Below are 17,265 nucleotides of genomic sequence, written 5' to 3'. Positions count from 1 at the left end.
CAATTACCTGGTTTTCTGCATTAATTACTCATAAAATGTGGTCTGGTCTTCTAAGTCACAATTATAGACAAACTAATAGCACACAAACAATTGTACTTTTCATGTCTTTATTGTTAAATCATTCACAGTCCAAGCTGGAAAAAAGTATATGAATACTTGTATTTAATAACTTGTAGAACCTCCTTCAGCAGCAATAACCTCCACCAAACGTTTCCTGTAGCTGTTGATCAGACTTGCACAATGGTGAGGAGGAATTTTAGACCATTATTTCATACAAACCTGTTTCAGTTCATCAGTATGTCTGGGATACCATGCATGAACAGCCCTCTTCAGGTCATGACACAGTATCTCAATTAGGTTAAGGTCTAGACACTAACTTGGCCATTCCAAAACACAAATTTTCTTCTTTTTGAACCATTCTGTTGTTGATTTACTCTTGTGTTTCCGATCATTGTCTTGTTGCATCATCCAACTTCTATTAAGCTTCAGGTGATGGACCGCTACCCTGACATTCTCCTGTAAAATGTCGACACAATTTTGAATTCATTATTCTCTCAACGACTGCAAGCTGTCCAGGCCCTGAGGCAGCAAAGCAGCCCAAACCATGATGCTCCTTCCACCATGCTTCACAGTTGGGGTGAGGTTTTGGTGTTGGTGTGCAGTGTCCTTTTCCCTCCAAACATAGTGGTGTGCATTCCTGCCAGAAGGTTCAGCTTTTGTCTCATCTGTCCACAGAACATTGTCCCAGAAGCATTGTGGAACATTCAGGTGGTCTTTTGCAAACTTGAGAGGTGCAGCAGTATTTTTATGGAGAGCAGTGGTTTCCTCCATGAACACCATTCTTGTTCAGTGTTTGTCTTACAATGGGCACATGAATAGAGACTTCAAGTTCTAGAGATTTCTGCAGGTATCTTGCAGTTAACCTTGGATTCTTTCTCACTGCCTTTAGCGTTGCATGTTGTGCTCTTGTGATCTTTGCAGGATGCCCACTCCTAGGAAGAGTAGCAACAGTACTGAATTTCCTCCATTTGGAGACAATTTCTCTTACTGTGGACTGATGAACACTCAGGTATTTAGAAATGCCTTTGTAGCCTTTTCCAGCTTCATGCATCTCTACAGTTCTTCTTTTAAGATCCGCAAGTTGTTTTGATTGAGGCATGGTACACAAACAAATCTTTCTGAAGAAGAACAGGCTCTGTCAGTAACCTGATTTTGTGTGTCTTTTTTATCAGGCAGGGCACCTCTACAACCAACACCTCCAATCTCATCTCATTGAGTGGAACACCTGACTCCAAATAGCTTTTGTAGAAGGCATTACCCCAGAGGTTCACATACTTTTTTTGAACGTAGACTGATTGTTTAAATGGTGTACTCAGCATTGACAAGAAGTACAATTGTCTGTGTGTTATTAGTTTTAGGCAGATTGTGTTTATCTATTATTGTGACTTGAATGAAGATCAGACCACATTTTATGAGTAATTAATGCAGAAAACCAGGTAAAGGGTTCGCAAACTTTTTCTTGTAACTGTATATTGTATGTGCCTTGATAATAAATTTATATTGAGTTTTGAACTTTAAGGTGGGAGGAGTTTAAATGAGATGTACAAGATGGATATTTTTTACATCAAAAGTGGTAAGAACGAGCTTCAGGAGCTAATCCTTTGATGCGGAGCAGACTATGCTATCAATTGATCTTAACAAATACCCTGCCATTCCACATGGCTTGTTTTCCTGACCCCGGTCTTAATCCTGTCGCAGTGTATTGCATTTCAGTGTCTAATGATTGATCTGCATAAAGAGTATGCACAATCTATACAAAGAGTATGTATGAGTTGTGACAATAATAAGCCAATTCCAATTCTTGCGTCCCTGGGCCATGAGCGCCTCCACTTCTTGTACTTCTTCACTAATGTTTTAAGACTTCCGCACCCCTACCCCATCCCTACTCAGTGCTGTTCAACACATGAAAAGCCTATCAATAATACGCTTCTAATCTGTGTTTCAGCTTATAAAACCACCTGACTTTTTTGTAATTTATTTTTTTATTGAAGTTCATCAAACAAACATTTCCATAAGATGTATTTCAGACATTGTACATATACATCATATAATCATATATATCACAAATCTCCGCAAAGTATTTATCTGAGGTATACACTTATAGAAAAGAGTGGAAAGAGAAAACAAGCAAAAGGAAAGAACTATGTACAAGTAGGGAGTGATCTTTTTTTTTACAACAGATTCATTGATTTGTGAGAATAAAATCAGGCCTATGAGGCATTATGTAGTTAAACCATTTTTCCCAGTATGAATCAAATTGTTCCAGCTTATGATTAACAGATGCTGTTATCTTCTCCATTTTGTAAATGTCCATTGTAATTTCCATCTATGTATTTAAAGTTGGGCTCTCCTGTGATAACCATTTCCTAGTAAGAGTCTTTTTACCAGCCACCAACAGTATATTCATTAAATATTTATCTCTTTTCAACCATTCTTGAGGTATATATCCAAAATATATGGTCTTACTCTCCAAGGGTATTTCACAATTAAAGATGTCTTGTAGGGCATTGTGTATCCCTCTCCAATAGTTTTTGATAACAGGGCAGTCCCAAAAAATATGATAATGATTTGCATTTTGATTTCCACAATTTCTTCAGCAAACAGGGAGGTTACTATCATAATGGGATTTCTGAGAGGGTGTAATAAAATATCCTATCAAGTTTTTCCATCCAAACTCCCTCCATTTCTGTGAATTGGTACACTTCCATTGATATCTCCATATTGTTGTCCATTCTTCCTCAGATATAATTATCCCTCCTTCCTTCTCCCATTTTATTTTAATGTATGAAGTCGAATGTGTTTTAAGATTTGACAACCCCTTATACATGCTTGAAATGATTCCACTACCATTATCTGAATTATATGCTTTTCTAAAGAGCTCTATCAAGCATGTACTTGCCTTGGTTACATTTTTAAACGTCTTAACATATTGCCGAATCTGTAAATACTGATAAAAAATCTTGTTTTTCTAATAAGTGTTTCTCTTTAAGCATTTCAAAACTGAACAGCGTTCCTTCTTTCATTATGTTGCAAAGAACTGTTATTCCTTTAGCTGTCCAGTCCTTAAATCTAGCATCCAATTTATTTGGTGTAAGAATTGCAATATCTCCCTCTAGATTATATTCTTTTATAGTGGTTTTCCATATTTTAAGAGTCAAGTTCACCCATGGGTTATCAATAGTATTTATGTACCTTTGCAGGTTGTTATCAGCCAAAATGGCTTGTATGGGGATGGGAAGTACCCGCTCCTCAATGTTTTTCCATTGAGCGTCACATGATGGGTTACACCAACATATCACAGCTCTCAACTGTGCTACAAAATAATAATCTCTAAGAGAAGGCAAGCCCCATCCCCCCTTTTCCTTTGCTAATTTCAAAGTTTTGAGATGAACTCTAGGCCTTTTACCCTGCCAAATATACCTTGATAGCATCTTGTTCCATTCATTGAATTGATTTGTGATTAATCTCTATTGGTAGGGTCTGAAAGAGATATAACAGTCTGGGCAGTATATTCATTTTAATAGACTCAATCCTTGAACTGAGACTGAAAAAAGGAATCAGGCTCCATCTTGCCACATCTTCCTTAATTTTTTTTATATAGAGGCTGATAATTACATTCTGATAATTTTGCCAAATCTTTTGGCATAATGATGTCCAAATATTTGAAAGACTCTGTGTGCCATGCCCAGGGGTATCGACTTTCAATTTCTCTTGGTGGGCTATAGTAATATGAAAGTAATTGGGTTTTATCTATGTTGATCTTGTATCCTGATAATTGACCATATTGTTCAAAGGATTGCATCAAATTAGGTAAAGAGTATGTTGGTTGCCCTAGATAGATCAAAATGTCATCCACATACAAGCCAATTTATGCTCTGTCCCTTTAATAGTAATTCCCCTGATATCTTCATTTTGTCTGATGTATTGAGCTAATGGTTCCAGATATAACGCGAAGAGTAGTGGTGACCATGCACAACTCTGTCTCGTGCCCCTTTCTAGGGTAAGACTATTTGATAAATATCCATTGATTTTAATCCTAGCAGTAGGATTGTCATATAGTGTCTGTATTGTTTTAATAATTGTGTCTTGGAAACCAAATCTATGTAAAACTCTGTAAAGAAAATTCCAACTAACCGAATCAAATGCTTTTTCAGCGTCCACGCTTATCACTATTGCTTCGATTTTATTTTTTTGTATATGATCCATAATGTGAAGTGCCCTTCGTATATTGTCTTGAGTCTGGCGTTGTTGTATAAAACCTGTCTGATCATTACGTATCAGTATGTGTAGAAACTCCTCTAATCGTTTGGCCATGATGGAGGTAAATAACCTATAATCTACATTAAGAATGGATATTGGTCTAAATGAGACCCACCTGACTTGCAGGTGGATAGAGTTTCTTAGAAATGATGTGCTGACTTTGGAGAGGGTTCAAAGGAAGTTCATGAAAGCTATTCTGGGTTTGAAAGGCTTGTCATATGAGGAGCGTTTGCTGGCTCTGGGCCTGTATTTACTGCAATTCAGAAGAATGAGGGGTGACCTCATTGAAACCTATTGAATGTTGAAAGGCCTCAATAGAGTGGATGTGGAGAGAATATTTCCTATGGTCTAAGGCCAGAGAACACAGCCTCCAAATAGAAGGGTGTCATTTTAGAACAATGAGGAGGAATTTCTTTCTGGAATTTGTTGGCCACAGGCAGCTGTGGAGGCCAAGTCATTGGGTGTATTTAAGCCAGAGATTGACAGATTCTTGATTAGTCAGGGCTTGAAGGGATATGGGGAGAAGGCAGAAGATTGGGACAGAGGGAAAATAGATCATCCGTGATGAAATGGTGGAGCAGACTCGATGGGCCAAATGGCCTAATTCTGCTCCTATTATGGCCATAATACTTGTGCTTTGGTTAAGAATGGCTGAAATACACATTTACTGAATAAGCCATCTTTCTGAGGGAGGAAGATAGTTAGTTAGCTTTTTATTGATGTTCTTTTTCTCCTTTTGTGTATATTTTTATCCCCGCAGCCTAAGGAAACTGTAGTTACTCGCTGGCGAGCAGACCCTTGGGCACGTGGTTCCTACTCCTATGTGGCTGCTGGCTCCTCTGGGAATGACTATGACCTGATGGCACAACCAGTGACCCCGGGTCCCAGCATCCCTGGTGCTCCTCAGGTAAAAATATGATCATTGAGACTTCACCTGTTTTATGCCGATTCAATTACTTCAAGAGGAAACTTGCCTTTTGATTCCTGTTATAGAATCATAGAGAAGTACAGCACAGAAACAGGCCCTTCGGTCCATCTAGTCTGTGCCAGAATCACTTATACTGTCTACTCCCATCAACCTGCACCATAACCATAGTCCTCCATACCCCTACCATCCACGTACCTAATCAAACTTCTCTTAAAAGTTGAAATCGAGCTTGCATACACCACTTGTGCTGGCGACTCATTCTACACTCTCATGACCTTCTGAGTGAAGAGGTTTCCCCTCACGGAAACATTAAACTTCTTACCTTTCACCCTTAACCCATGACCTTTGGTTGTAGTCCCACCCAACCTCAGTGGAAATATCGTGCTTGCATGTACCTTTTCTATACCCCTCACAATTTTGTATACCTCAATCAAATCTCATCTCAATCTTCTACATTCCAAAGGATACAGTCCTAACATTTTCGGTCTTCCCTTTATAGGTCAGGTCCTCAAGACCCGGCAACATCCTTGTAAATTTTCTCTGTACTCTTTCAACCCTGTTGATAATCCTTTTCGTCCATTCCATTCTACGCTTATTTATTGCTAAGTTTCCTTGAGACTTGCTGATCATAGAATATTGGTAATTGCAATCAGTGAGGCACAGGGGTAGCCCAGTTCTTCCAATTAAGCTAAAAGCAGCCGGTGATGCAGTCGAACCATATCTTTCCAGAAACTTTGGAGGGTACTTGGTCAGCCAGCACTGAGGGTAGAGCAAGTTTGGCACTGCTAAGTAGCCCCAGCAACCTGGGTTAAATTCCCACCGCTGTCTGTAAGGAGTTTATACATTCTCCCTGTGGTTGTGTGTGTTCTGACTCTGGGCATTCCCACATCCCAAAGGCGTACAAGTTAGGTTAATTGGTTGTACGCATGTAATTGAGCGGTGCAGGCTCATTGGGCAAGAAGGGCCAGTTACAGTGCTGTATTTCTACATATATAAAAAAAATTTACCTGGGTTGTATACCTGACATTAAAGTGTTTTTGTTCCAGTAGCAACAGAATCCGAATGTAAAATAGAATCAGAATCAGGTTTAATATCACTGGCATATGTTGTGAAATTTGTTAACTTTGTGGCAGCAGTACAATGCAATACTTAATAGAGAAAAAACAGTGAATTACAGTAAGTATATATCAATAGTTAAATAAGCACTACAAAAACTAGAAATAAAAAGTAGTGAGGTAATGTTTATGGATTCAATGTCCATTCAGAAATCAGATGACAGAGGGGAAGAAGTTGTTCCTGAATCGTTGACTGTGAGCCTTTAGGCTTCTGCACTTCCATCTAATGGTAGCAATGAGAGTAGGGCATGTCCTCGGTGATGGGGATCCTTAATGATAGAAGCCTCCTTTTTGAGGTGCTGCTCCTTAATGGTGTCTTGGATACTACAGAGGCAATTGCACATGATGGAGCTGACTAATTTTACAACTCTCTGCTGCTCACTTTGTTCCTGTGCAGTAACCCCCACCCCCCCAGCTCTGCCATACCAGACCATGATGCAGCCAGTTAGAATCCTCTACGCATACAATGTCCCCAATTTCCTGAAGTTAATTTGACTGCACCAGGGCTTGATGGCCTATCTAAGAAAAACAGAATCTGCTGTAAGGCAGAAAATACAAACTCATTTCCTGAAGTGGGAAGTGTTTCGCCGGCTACTGTTGTTACATAGTTGAGTTGCCACGAAATGTGTGAGCTTAATGTGTTGTGAAAGTCCTGTTCAGATTGTGATGAGCTGCAGTGTGCAATCAGCCCCTGTAGCGTGGACTCTGGGGGAGCAGGAAAGCAGCTTGCCTTGTGGCGGCATGAGGGTGGTTTGAGACGAGCTGTGAGAGACAGTATGTGACCTACTTCTTTCACTTTGAGAAACAGAACACTGATGAGCAACTGAATACTGATTAAAAGGATGAGACGTCTGAAAAGAAAGCAGCATGGAGATGGAAATAGATTTTGTCAAGAATTTGCAGTCACACTGTGCGGGTGTCCAGGCTTGTGACATTGAGTACTTGAATTACTTCATCACGAATGCCTTTGTGGACTTAACCTTAGACGTGGAATCATTCATTCTGGAAGGGGGAGTGTTTATCTACGATACCTGTGTCAGTTCTATAAAAGATCTGCATTTTGCTAGCATCCTCTTCCATCCCCATGATCTTGAGAAAACTGCTTTTTCAATTATTTATTTATTGTTTTGAAAGATGTTAGGGTGATTTTGGGGTTTAGGACATATACATTTAGCAATTGACTTGGTGACTACCAGTCTTCACATCTGGATATGTATTGTGGATTTAATTTGGAGTGCAACTCTGAACAGTGGGTATGTGGCCTATCAGTGGTGTCAACAGAGCTTTACCAAGAGGGATTTCTCGCAGGCCGGCGGCAGTCATTTAAAATGGGAGCTTCGAGAGCGTTTGTCCATTGTATGTGGACTATAACTGGAGCACCAATCGTGAGTTAGATAGCAGGGAAGGTTCAGGCATAAAAGGGAGACACTGCCTAGTGGAGCAGTTATTGACGGGGTGATTTGAGGCAGAGTGGTAGGTCTTTGGCTCATTCAGGCTTCGACGATAACGGGTCAAGATGAGGTAAATTACCTGTGAGGAGTAGAACCAGGAAGTGTGTCTGTGAGGCCGGTGTTTTGTACTGGGTGTCAGATGTGGGAGGTCTGGGAGACTCTCAGCCTCCCGGACGGCCACATTTGTGCCAGGTGCGTCGAGCTGCAGCTCCTTAAGGACCGGGTGAGGGAACTGAAGATGCAGCTCGATGACCTTTGTCTGGTCAGGGAAAGTGAGGAGATGATAGAGAGGAGCTATAGGCAAGTAGTCACACCGGGAACTCAGGAGACAGATAAGTGGGTAACAGGAGAGGGAAGGGCAAGAGTACCCCTGTGGCTGTCCCCCTTAACAATAAGTACTCCTGTTTTGAGTACTGTTGGGGGGGGACAACCTACCTGGGGGAAGCAACAGTGGCCGCGCCTCTGGCACAGAGTCTGGCCCTGTGGCTCAGAAGGGTAGGGAAAGGAAGAAGGCAGCAGTAATAGGGTGGTCATAGTTAGGGGATCATAGAGGCAATTCTGTGGATGCAGGAAAGAAACATGAATGGTAGTTTGCCTCCCAGGTGCCAGGGTCCGGGATGTTTCTCATTCCGTCCATGATGTCCTGAAGTGGGAAGGTGAACAGCCAGAGGTTGTGGTACATATTGGTACCAATGACATAGGTAGGAAAAGGGGGGAGGTCCTGGAAACAGACTACAGGGAGTTGGGAAAGAAGCTGAGAAGCATGACCTGAAAGCTAGTAATCTCGGGATTACTGCCTGTGCCACACGACTGTGAATATAAGAATAGAGTGAGGTGGAGGATAAATGCTTGGCTGAGGGATCGGAGGGGGGGGGGGCAGGGATTCAGATTTCCGGATCATTGGGGCCTCTTTTGGGACAGACGTGACCTGTACAAAAAGGACAGGTTGCATTTGAAGCTGAGAGGAACCAATATTCTGGCAGGGAGATTTGCTAAGGCTATTGGGGAGAAATTAAACTAGAATTGTTGGGGGTGGGAACTGAACTGAAGAGATGGTGGTAGGGGTGGTTGGCTCACAAATAAAGAAAACGGAGACAGTGAGAGGGAAGAAAGGCAGGTGATAGAGAAGGGATATGCTCAGACCAATGGTTTGAGATGTGTCTATTTTAACGCAAGAAGCATCATGAACAAAGCAGATGAGCTTAGAGCGTGGATCAGTACTTGGAGCTATGATGTTGTGGCCATTACAGAGACTTGGATGGCTCAGGGGCAGGAATGGCTACTTAGAGTGCCAGCCTTTAGATGTTTCAGAAAGGACAGGGAGGGAGGGAGGCGAAAGAGGTGGGGGCGTGCCACTGCTGATCAGAGATAGTGTCACGGCTGCAGAAAAGGAGGAAGTCATGGAGGGATTGTCTACTGAGTCTCTGGGTGGAAATTAGAAACAGGAACGGATCAATAACTTTCCTGGGTGTTTTTTATAGACCACTCTATAGTAGCAGGTACATCGAGGCGCAGATAGGGAGACAGATTCTGCAAAGGTATAATAATAACAGGGTTGTTGTGGTGGGAGATTTCAATTTCCCAAATATTGATTGGCATCTCCCTAGAGCAAGGTGTTTAGATGGGTGGAGTTTGTTAGGTGTGTTCAGGAAGGTCTCCTGACACAAAATGTAGATAAGCCTACAAGAGGAGAGGCTGTATTGGTACTGATCTGGTATTGGGAAATGAACCTGGTCAGGTGTCAGGTCTCTCAGTGGGAGAGCATTTTGGAGATAGTGATCACAATTCTATCTCCTTTACCATGGCATTGGAGAGGGATAGGAACAGACAAATTAGGAAAGAGTTTAATTGGAGTAAGGGGAAATATGAAGCTATCAGACAGGAACTTGAAAGCATAAATTGGGAACAGGTGTGGGAAATGCATGGCAGAAATGTGGCAAATGTTCAGGGGATATTTGCGTGGCGTTCTGCAAAGTTACGTTCCAAGGAGACTGGGTAAGGATGGTAGGGTACAGGAACCATGGTGTACAAAGGCTGTTGAAAATCTAGTCAAGAAGAAAAGAAAAGTTTACAAAAGGTTCAAAAAACGAGGTAATGATGGAGATCTAGAAGATTATAAGGCTAACAGGAAGGAGCTTAAGAATGAAATTTGGAGAGCCAGAAGGGGCATGAGAAGGCCTTGGCAAGCAGGATTAAAGAAAACTCCAAGGCATTCTAGAAGTATGTGAAGAGCAAGAGGATAAGACATGACAGAATAGCACCAATCAAATGTGACAGTGGAAAAGTGTGTATGGAACCGGAGGAGATAGCAGAGCTACTTAATGAATACTTTGCTTCAGTATTCATTAAATTTTGGAAAAGGATCTTGGTGATTGTAGGGATGATTTACAGCGGATTGAAAAGCTTGAGCATATAGACGTTAAGAAAGAGGATGTGCTGGAGCTTTTGGAAGGCATCAAGTTAGATAAGTCTCCAGCACCAGACAAGATGCACCCCAGGCTACTGTGGGAGGCAAGGGAGGAGATTTCTGAGCTTCTGGCAATGATCTTTGCGTCATAAATGGGGACAGGAGAGGTTCCAGAAAAAATTGGAAGATTGCAGATGTTGTTCCCTTATTCAAGAAAGGGGGTAGAGATAGCCCAGGAAATTATAGAGCAGTAAGTGTTACTTCAGTGGTTGGTAAGTTGATGGAGAAGATCCTGAGAGGCAGGATATATGAACATTTGGAGAGGCATAATATGATTAGGAATAGTCAGCATGGCTTTGTCAAAGGCAGGTCGTACCTTACGAGCCTGATTGAATTTTTTGAGCATATGACTAAACACATTGATGAAGGAAGAGCAGTAGATGTAGTCTATATGGATTTCAGCAAGGCATTTGATAAGGTGCCCCATACAAAGCTTATTGAGAAAGTAAGGAGGCATGGGATCCAGAGCTGGCTTGCCCAAGAAGGCAAAGAGTGGTTGTAGATGGGTCATATTCTGCATGGAGGTCAGTGACCAGTGGAGTGGCCTAGGAATCTGTTCTGGGACCCCTACTCTTCGTGGGTTTTGTAAATGACCTGGATAAGGAAGTGGAGGGATGGGTTAGTAAATTTGCTGATGACACAAAGGTTGGGGGTGATGTGGATAGTGTGGAGGGCTATCAGAGGTTACATCAGGACATTGATAGGATGCAAAACTGAGCTGAGAAGTGGCAGATGGAGTTCAATCCAGATAAGTGTGAGGTGGTTCATTTTGGTATGTCAAATATGATGGCAGAATATAGTATTAATGGTAAGACTCTTGGCAGTGCGGAGGATCAGAGGGATCTTGGGGTCCGAGTCCATAGGGCACTCAAAGCTGCTATGCAGGTTGACTCTGTGGTTAAGAAGGCATATGGTGCATTGGTCTTCATCAACCATGGGATTGAGTTCAAGAGCCAAGAGGTAATGTTACAGCTATATAGGACCCTGGTCAGAACCCACTTGGAGTACTGTGCTCAGTTCTGGTCACCTCACTACAGGAAGGATGTGGAAACCATAGAAAGGGTGCAGAGGAGATTTAAAAGGATAATGTCTGGATTGGGGAGCATGCCTTATGAGAATAGGTTGAGTGAACTTGACCTTTTCTCCTTGGAGCAGTGGAGGATGACAGGTGACCTGATAGAGGTGTATAAGATGATGAGAGGTGTTGACCATGTGGATAGTCAGAGGCTTTTTCCCAGGGCTGAAATGGCTAACACAAGAGGGGATATTTTTAAGGTGCTTGAAAGTAGCTACAGAGGAGATGTCAGGAGTAAGTTTTGTTTATGCAGAGAGTGGCGAGTACATGGAATGGGCTGCCGGCGACAGTGGTGGAGGTGGAAACGATAGGGTCTTTTAAGAGACTCCTGGATAGATACCTGGAGCTTAGAAAAATAGAGGGCTGTGGGTAACCCTAAGTAATTTCTAAAGTAAGCACATGTTTGGCACAGCATTGTGGGTTGAAGGGCCTGTATTGTGCTGTAGGTTTTCTATGTTTCTAAAAGCAGTGAATCCCAGACCAGACAATGCTGATTAAAATTCATATGGATGTCTGTAGGGTGGATGCAAATCAGGAGGTGTGAAGGTTGTATGTAATTTTTCCGGTGACTTAATTCATGTAACAACAAAAGGTATTTGGATAGTGTCAGATTGGGAAGGTTGATGTGCAAAGACTTCTGTGTTCTTATACAACATTGAAATCAGGCGTGGAGGTACGGTAAGCAGTTTCAAAGGCAAGTGGGATGTTGACTCCAATGCAAGAGCCTATAGATACAGAAACAAAATGTCCTCCTCTTCACCCGTTCTTGGCTCTGCTGGACATGGAGCATTGCGTGTAGTTTTACTCACCTTACACAAGAAAAGGTGTACTTATCATAGAGGGAGCACACCATAGATTCACAAGATTGGTTCTTGAGATGATGCGACTGCCAGATTAGGAGGACCAGCTTTCCATTGACTACAGAGGAATATGAGGGGATTAAACTGAACCATCGAAAAGTCTGACGAGGCTAGACAGACTGGATGTAAAGAGGATTTTTCCCTTGGCTGTAGTATCTAGAATGAGGGGTTACAGGGTGAGCAAATTAGAACTGGGAAGAGGAGAAACTGCTTGTAGGTCAGTGAACCTGTGGAATTCACTACTGCACAGGATGGTATAAGCCAAGTTGATGAATGTATTTAGGGAGCTGGATAAAATTCTGGGTCCAAAAGATGTATGGATATTGAAGAAGGGTTTCTGCCTGAAACATAGACTGTTCACTCTTTTCTGTAGATGCTGCCTGGTCCGCTGGGTTCCTCCAGCATTTTGTGAGTGTTGCTCTGGAAGTATAGGAATAGATTGGGAAAATGGTACAGAAGTAGAGGAACAGGACCAAATGGGTGAATGTCCCATTAGACTCCTAGTTTCTCTGTTTCTATGCATTATAATTATGCTTCACATTATGTCTTTGAAGTCTCTGTTAGAAGTTTTATGAGCATTGAATAGAAACTCTTAGTAAACATGAGTAAGTCTGCAAATGCTGGCAATCTAGAGCAACACACAAAATGCTGGAGGAACTCAGCAGGTCAGGCAGCATCTATGGAAAAGAGTAAACAGTTGCTATTTCAGGCTGAGATCCTTCATTAGGATTGTGGCTCCCTTCATTTATTAATGGTTTGTTTATTTATTTATTTCCAATTCTATTATTGCTAATAATATTAATAGTGCTTGCTTATTTGTGGATCAGATTGAATTTCTTTTTATTTCCCCATTACAGCCTGTTCCCCGCCTCTTCTTTGCTGGTGAACATACCATCCGCAACTACCCTGCTACAGTTCACGGTGCTTTATTGAGTGGATTAAGGGAAGCTGGTCGAATTGCTGATCAGTTTCTGGGTGCAATGTACACTCTCCCTCGGCAGACGACGCCTACTCAACAACCCAGTAGCATGTAACTTCAAAAAGGGAAAGGATTATAATATGAACGTCGTTCCAATTAGAATTTGAGCTGGAATTTTAAAAATCTACTGCGGCTTTACAGTAGACCTGCTGTAGACTTAATGCACTGGTTTCAAACTTCTGTCCTCCTCCACATAACTGCCAAGTGTTTGAGGCACCAAGATCACGAGACTGAGCCAAAAGGAGCCGCGTGCTTTGGGAAGTTGGAGCAATTCTGACCAAATTACAACCGATTCTAATGCCTTGGGTATTCTGTAGCATTAACTGCTGTGTAAATGCATCAGAAGTTTTGTCTTTGAGAGCAAGTTGTGTGAGTGATTGTGTTACTGTTGGTGTTTTTTTCCCCGGCCATATTAGTATGAGCTTTAGGATCTTCTGAGTGTATTTACACAAATAAACTACTTTGATGTGATAGTCAAAACTGTTCATCAAGTAGGCATTTAATTTACTGCATGGTCACTCTAAACACTAGGGCTCTTCATGGAGAAAGGTAGCACCATATCAAAATTTGCTCCAATTGTATCAATGTTTACACTGCATAATATTTATGAAGAGGTTTTTTGGACCATTTGTGCTATAATGAATTTCAGTTGTTATCATGTCTCCTAATTTCCCTAGGGTTTATTATTCACTGAGTTGTTCATGATATCCTGTAATCTCTGTTTGTCATAATTACCAATCTTGCCCAATTTTTCTAAAACATTACTTGAAACGTAAAATACGTACTGTTCATCCAGTGTTACTCAGCCCTGTTACTTATGGCCAATTGACTTAACTCAGAAAAGCGCCGTTAACATGTCACAGTCTAGAGTAGTGTAGCTCTTCAGTGATTTCCCAAGAAACAAGGAGCGGAGCTCCAAATAACTTGTCCAACTCGCTGATTTTTATCAGTTCTTCTGTTTTGTGCTGCTCAATGGACCAGGAATATGTTTTCCCCTTTCCCATCTTTCACCTCTACAGTGCAGCAGGACCCTGAGTTCATGTACTGACAACAGCGAGGCAATTCATAGCGCTGCCACCTCACTGCTCCGTTGCCCCTGATGTAGTCCTGACCTTGGATGCTGTCTTTGTGTGGAGTTTGCATGCTCTTCCTCTGACCGTGTGGGATCCCTGGATGCCGAGATTCAATGAACTTGTAAAAAATGTGTGGGGTCAGTACGTTAATCGGCCACTGTATGTGCCCATTGTGTGAGTGGTCAGAGGCATTGATGGAAGACTAAAAATAAATTAGTGTAGGATTAGTATAAATGTATGCCTGATGGAAACAACTGTCTCAATGGTCTGAAGGGCCGATAAGCTATATGAAAATCTCACTCTCGGTACAGCACTGCAGGTACAGAACTTGCTGAATCTTTTCATTGGAGGCCTACTTGCTTCACTGCTGCTTGTGATCAAACTTGTGCTGGTTCAGCCTTTTCTGTCCATGCGCTGCTTGTGGCTTGATGCTCTTCATGTTTGCTCTCTCCATCTGCCTCTGCAGAATGCTTCTTCATGGTGCTTTTTAATTTTACGGATATGAACAACATCAGAAAAACTTCATTATTAACTTACTGCCTGTTACACTGCTGGTGTTTACAGCACTGGTGAAGGTCCTCCATCTCTGTCAGTACCATCACACACAGATATAGAATGATTCTTCATTGCTGTTTCTGTAACAATTTCTTTTTTGATGAGTCAGGGTTGTTGGCCCTGAGCCGAAACCCCCCCCCCCCGGAACCTGGAGGACTGGTGGACCACTCTTAGTCTGGCCTCTGCCCTTTGACCTGTTTGGCATGGGTGACCCTACCAAAAGCCAAAGCACAAGGTCATGACTCCAGCCAACATAGTTCTCTGGGTCATTGAGGCACTCAAGACTCGAAGCCCTATGACTAGGTTGTGGTTCTCTTAGAGGTTTGTTAGTAAGTTCCCTAGAAAATGGATTTTGATTTTCACAATCCGGAAATGTTAGTCAACGAAGTACTTTTCATGTGTGGTCAGTGATGAATTCAGAGGTCAATTTGAACACACCGAGCTGCCACAAGTAGGAATGTGGTCAATAACCCAAAAACTGGTTAATAACAAAGAAGATACTGGCCATAATACTAAAAATAATTCCATAGTGCTTCAAAATAATTCCACTGATTATTTTATGCTTCCAGAAAAGGGTGAAAGATTTCTTCTGTGAAAGAAATTGCTCCTTTGCGATGAAAAGTTGCCAGGCTGAAGAAGTTATATTTTGTTTTCTCAGCAATTCCTGTTCTAGCTGCAGCGATAACCTTAATTGACAGAACTACCAGATTGATTGCTGTCATACAAAGGTGGAAGAATGCAGAGACCTGAAATCCAACATGGAAACAAATTGTTAGTCATACTCCAACGTGCTGTAGCTTTATCAGCACTTTCTGTTCTGGTGGTATTTAAATGTTATCTGCTCAATACTGCAGACTTCAAATAGCTGAGCTTTTCTGGTGCTGAGTAAAAGATCAGTGTCTCCTAATAGGAATCACGTTTGATTGCTGGATTCACCAGTTGTATACCAGGAAGAAGACCAGGCAGTTTTAAGACAATTGAAAAATCAATAAAAATAAGATCCATTATTCAAAAGTAGTCACAGATTATTTAGATACTGCTATTTTCTTTCATTTGTATTTAACAGATTGTGCTTATTGCAGTGGTCTGGAAAACACTGCCTACACATTGAAAGTACTTCATTGGCTGTAGAGCAGTGGGTCCCAACCATCCCCTACCATTAACTGAGGGCTCCACAGACCCCAGGTTGGGAACCCCTGCAGTAGAGCATATTGCTTTTAAAAGTGTGAATGTATAGGCAACATACTTCCTTTCAATTTCCTGTAGGGATATGTTTGTATTACACTTGGATATGTGTAATGCATCTTAGGTGACATTGGACCTAAAGCTGTCATTTTTAAAAAAAAAAGCATTGTAATAGTTTCCTTTATTGCGGGCTACCAAGATCCAAGATGTGAGGGTTTTTTTTTAATACAAACTGTGAATCACTAACATTTAACATTGTCAACCCTAGTGTCTATGGTCCATGCAAATTATATTAGGCTTTTTATTGTTGTAACAATGTAGATTGATTAAACTACAATGATAGTTTCTAAGCAGAGGTGCATTGAAATGCATCTGTTAGACTTACCTACTGTTTTACAGGTTTGCAAGAAATGCCAATTTAACTTGGTATTTCTTGCACATTTTAAACAGTGGAAAGGGGGGCACTTTATTTTTGAATGCCCACCTGAGAACTTGGCTTGCAAAGAAGAGCGCTTAATTTTTTTCAAAAGCGCCTTGTTTGAAGATTTTGCACCTTTTGTCATCTAAGTGCTAACTCGACACCTGTAAGTCCACAAATATATTTTAAATAAAAAGTTGTATGTATGATTTATGCTTTTCTGTAAGTATTTTATTAACTCTATCGAGGTTCTGAAATGGTTAATGAAAGCTTATTGGTTTTCCTTCATGGTCGTGTTATTCCAAGCCTCTTGGTAGCTTAAAACACTGCCCTGTTTATTGAGGTACACAGTTCAAAGTACATTTATTATCAAGCTATGTATGCAGTATACAACCTTGAGATTCGTCTTTTGGCCGACAGGCACAAAACAAAAACAGCTTAGAATCGGCATGGTTAGCACAACGCTTTACAGTATCAGCGACCTGGGCTCAATTTCCACCGCTGCCTGTAACAAGTTTTTCTGTTCTCCCCGTGACCACGTGGCTTTGCTCCGGGTGCTCCAGTTCCCCCCTCACAGTCCAAAGATGTGCTGGTTGGTAGGTTAATTGGTCATTGTAAATTGTCCTGTGATTAGATCGAGGGATTGCTGGGCAGCACGGGTGCTGCATCTCAATTTAAAAAAGAAAACCTGTTTAAAGAGAACCCCCAAACAACAAGACTGTCAGATGTGTGGGGAAATAAAAACAACAAACCGTGCAAACGGCAAAAAATGAATGAATAACACACAAACATAAAAAAATCAGACCTGCAGAGTCCACAGCCATGAGCTGCCGAGGTAA

At 41.5% G+C, this 17,265-nt stretch overlaps 1 protein-coding gene across 2 annotated transcripts in view; it reads left to right on the top strand.

Moving 5' to 3' along the window:
- The window catches only part of kdm1a (lysine (K)-specific demethylase 1a), an 85,401-nt gene extending 68,766 nt beyond the window's left edge, over nucleotides 1–16,635 (top strand). For both annotated transcript variants that reach the window (XM_073028404.1, XM_073028403.1), the window contains 2 exons: nucleotides 5,081–5,227; nucleotides 13,074–16,635. In XM_073028404.1, the coding sequence (XP_072884505.1) occupies nucleotides 5,081–5,227; nucleotides 13,074–13,250 (324 nt within the window). In that variant the 3' untranslated portion in view covers nucleotides 13,251–16,635. The remainder of the gene's footprint in view (nucleotides 1–5,080; nucleotides 5,228–13,073) is intronic.
- Nucleotides 16,636–17,265: the final 630 nt, after the last annotated feature.

Source organism: Hemitrygon akajei, chromosome 24, assembly GCF_048418815.1.
Source record: "Hemitrygon akajei chromosome 24, sHemAka1.3, whole genome shotgun sequence".
NCBI lineage: Eukaryota > Metazoa > Chordata > Chondrichthyes > Myliobatiformes > Dasyatidae > Hemitrygon > Hemitrygon akajei.
The sequence above is the reverse complement of the archived record's forward strand: the minus strand, read 5'-3'. Positions and strand labels throughout refer to the sequence as shown.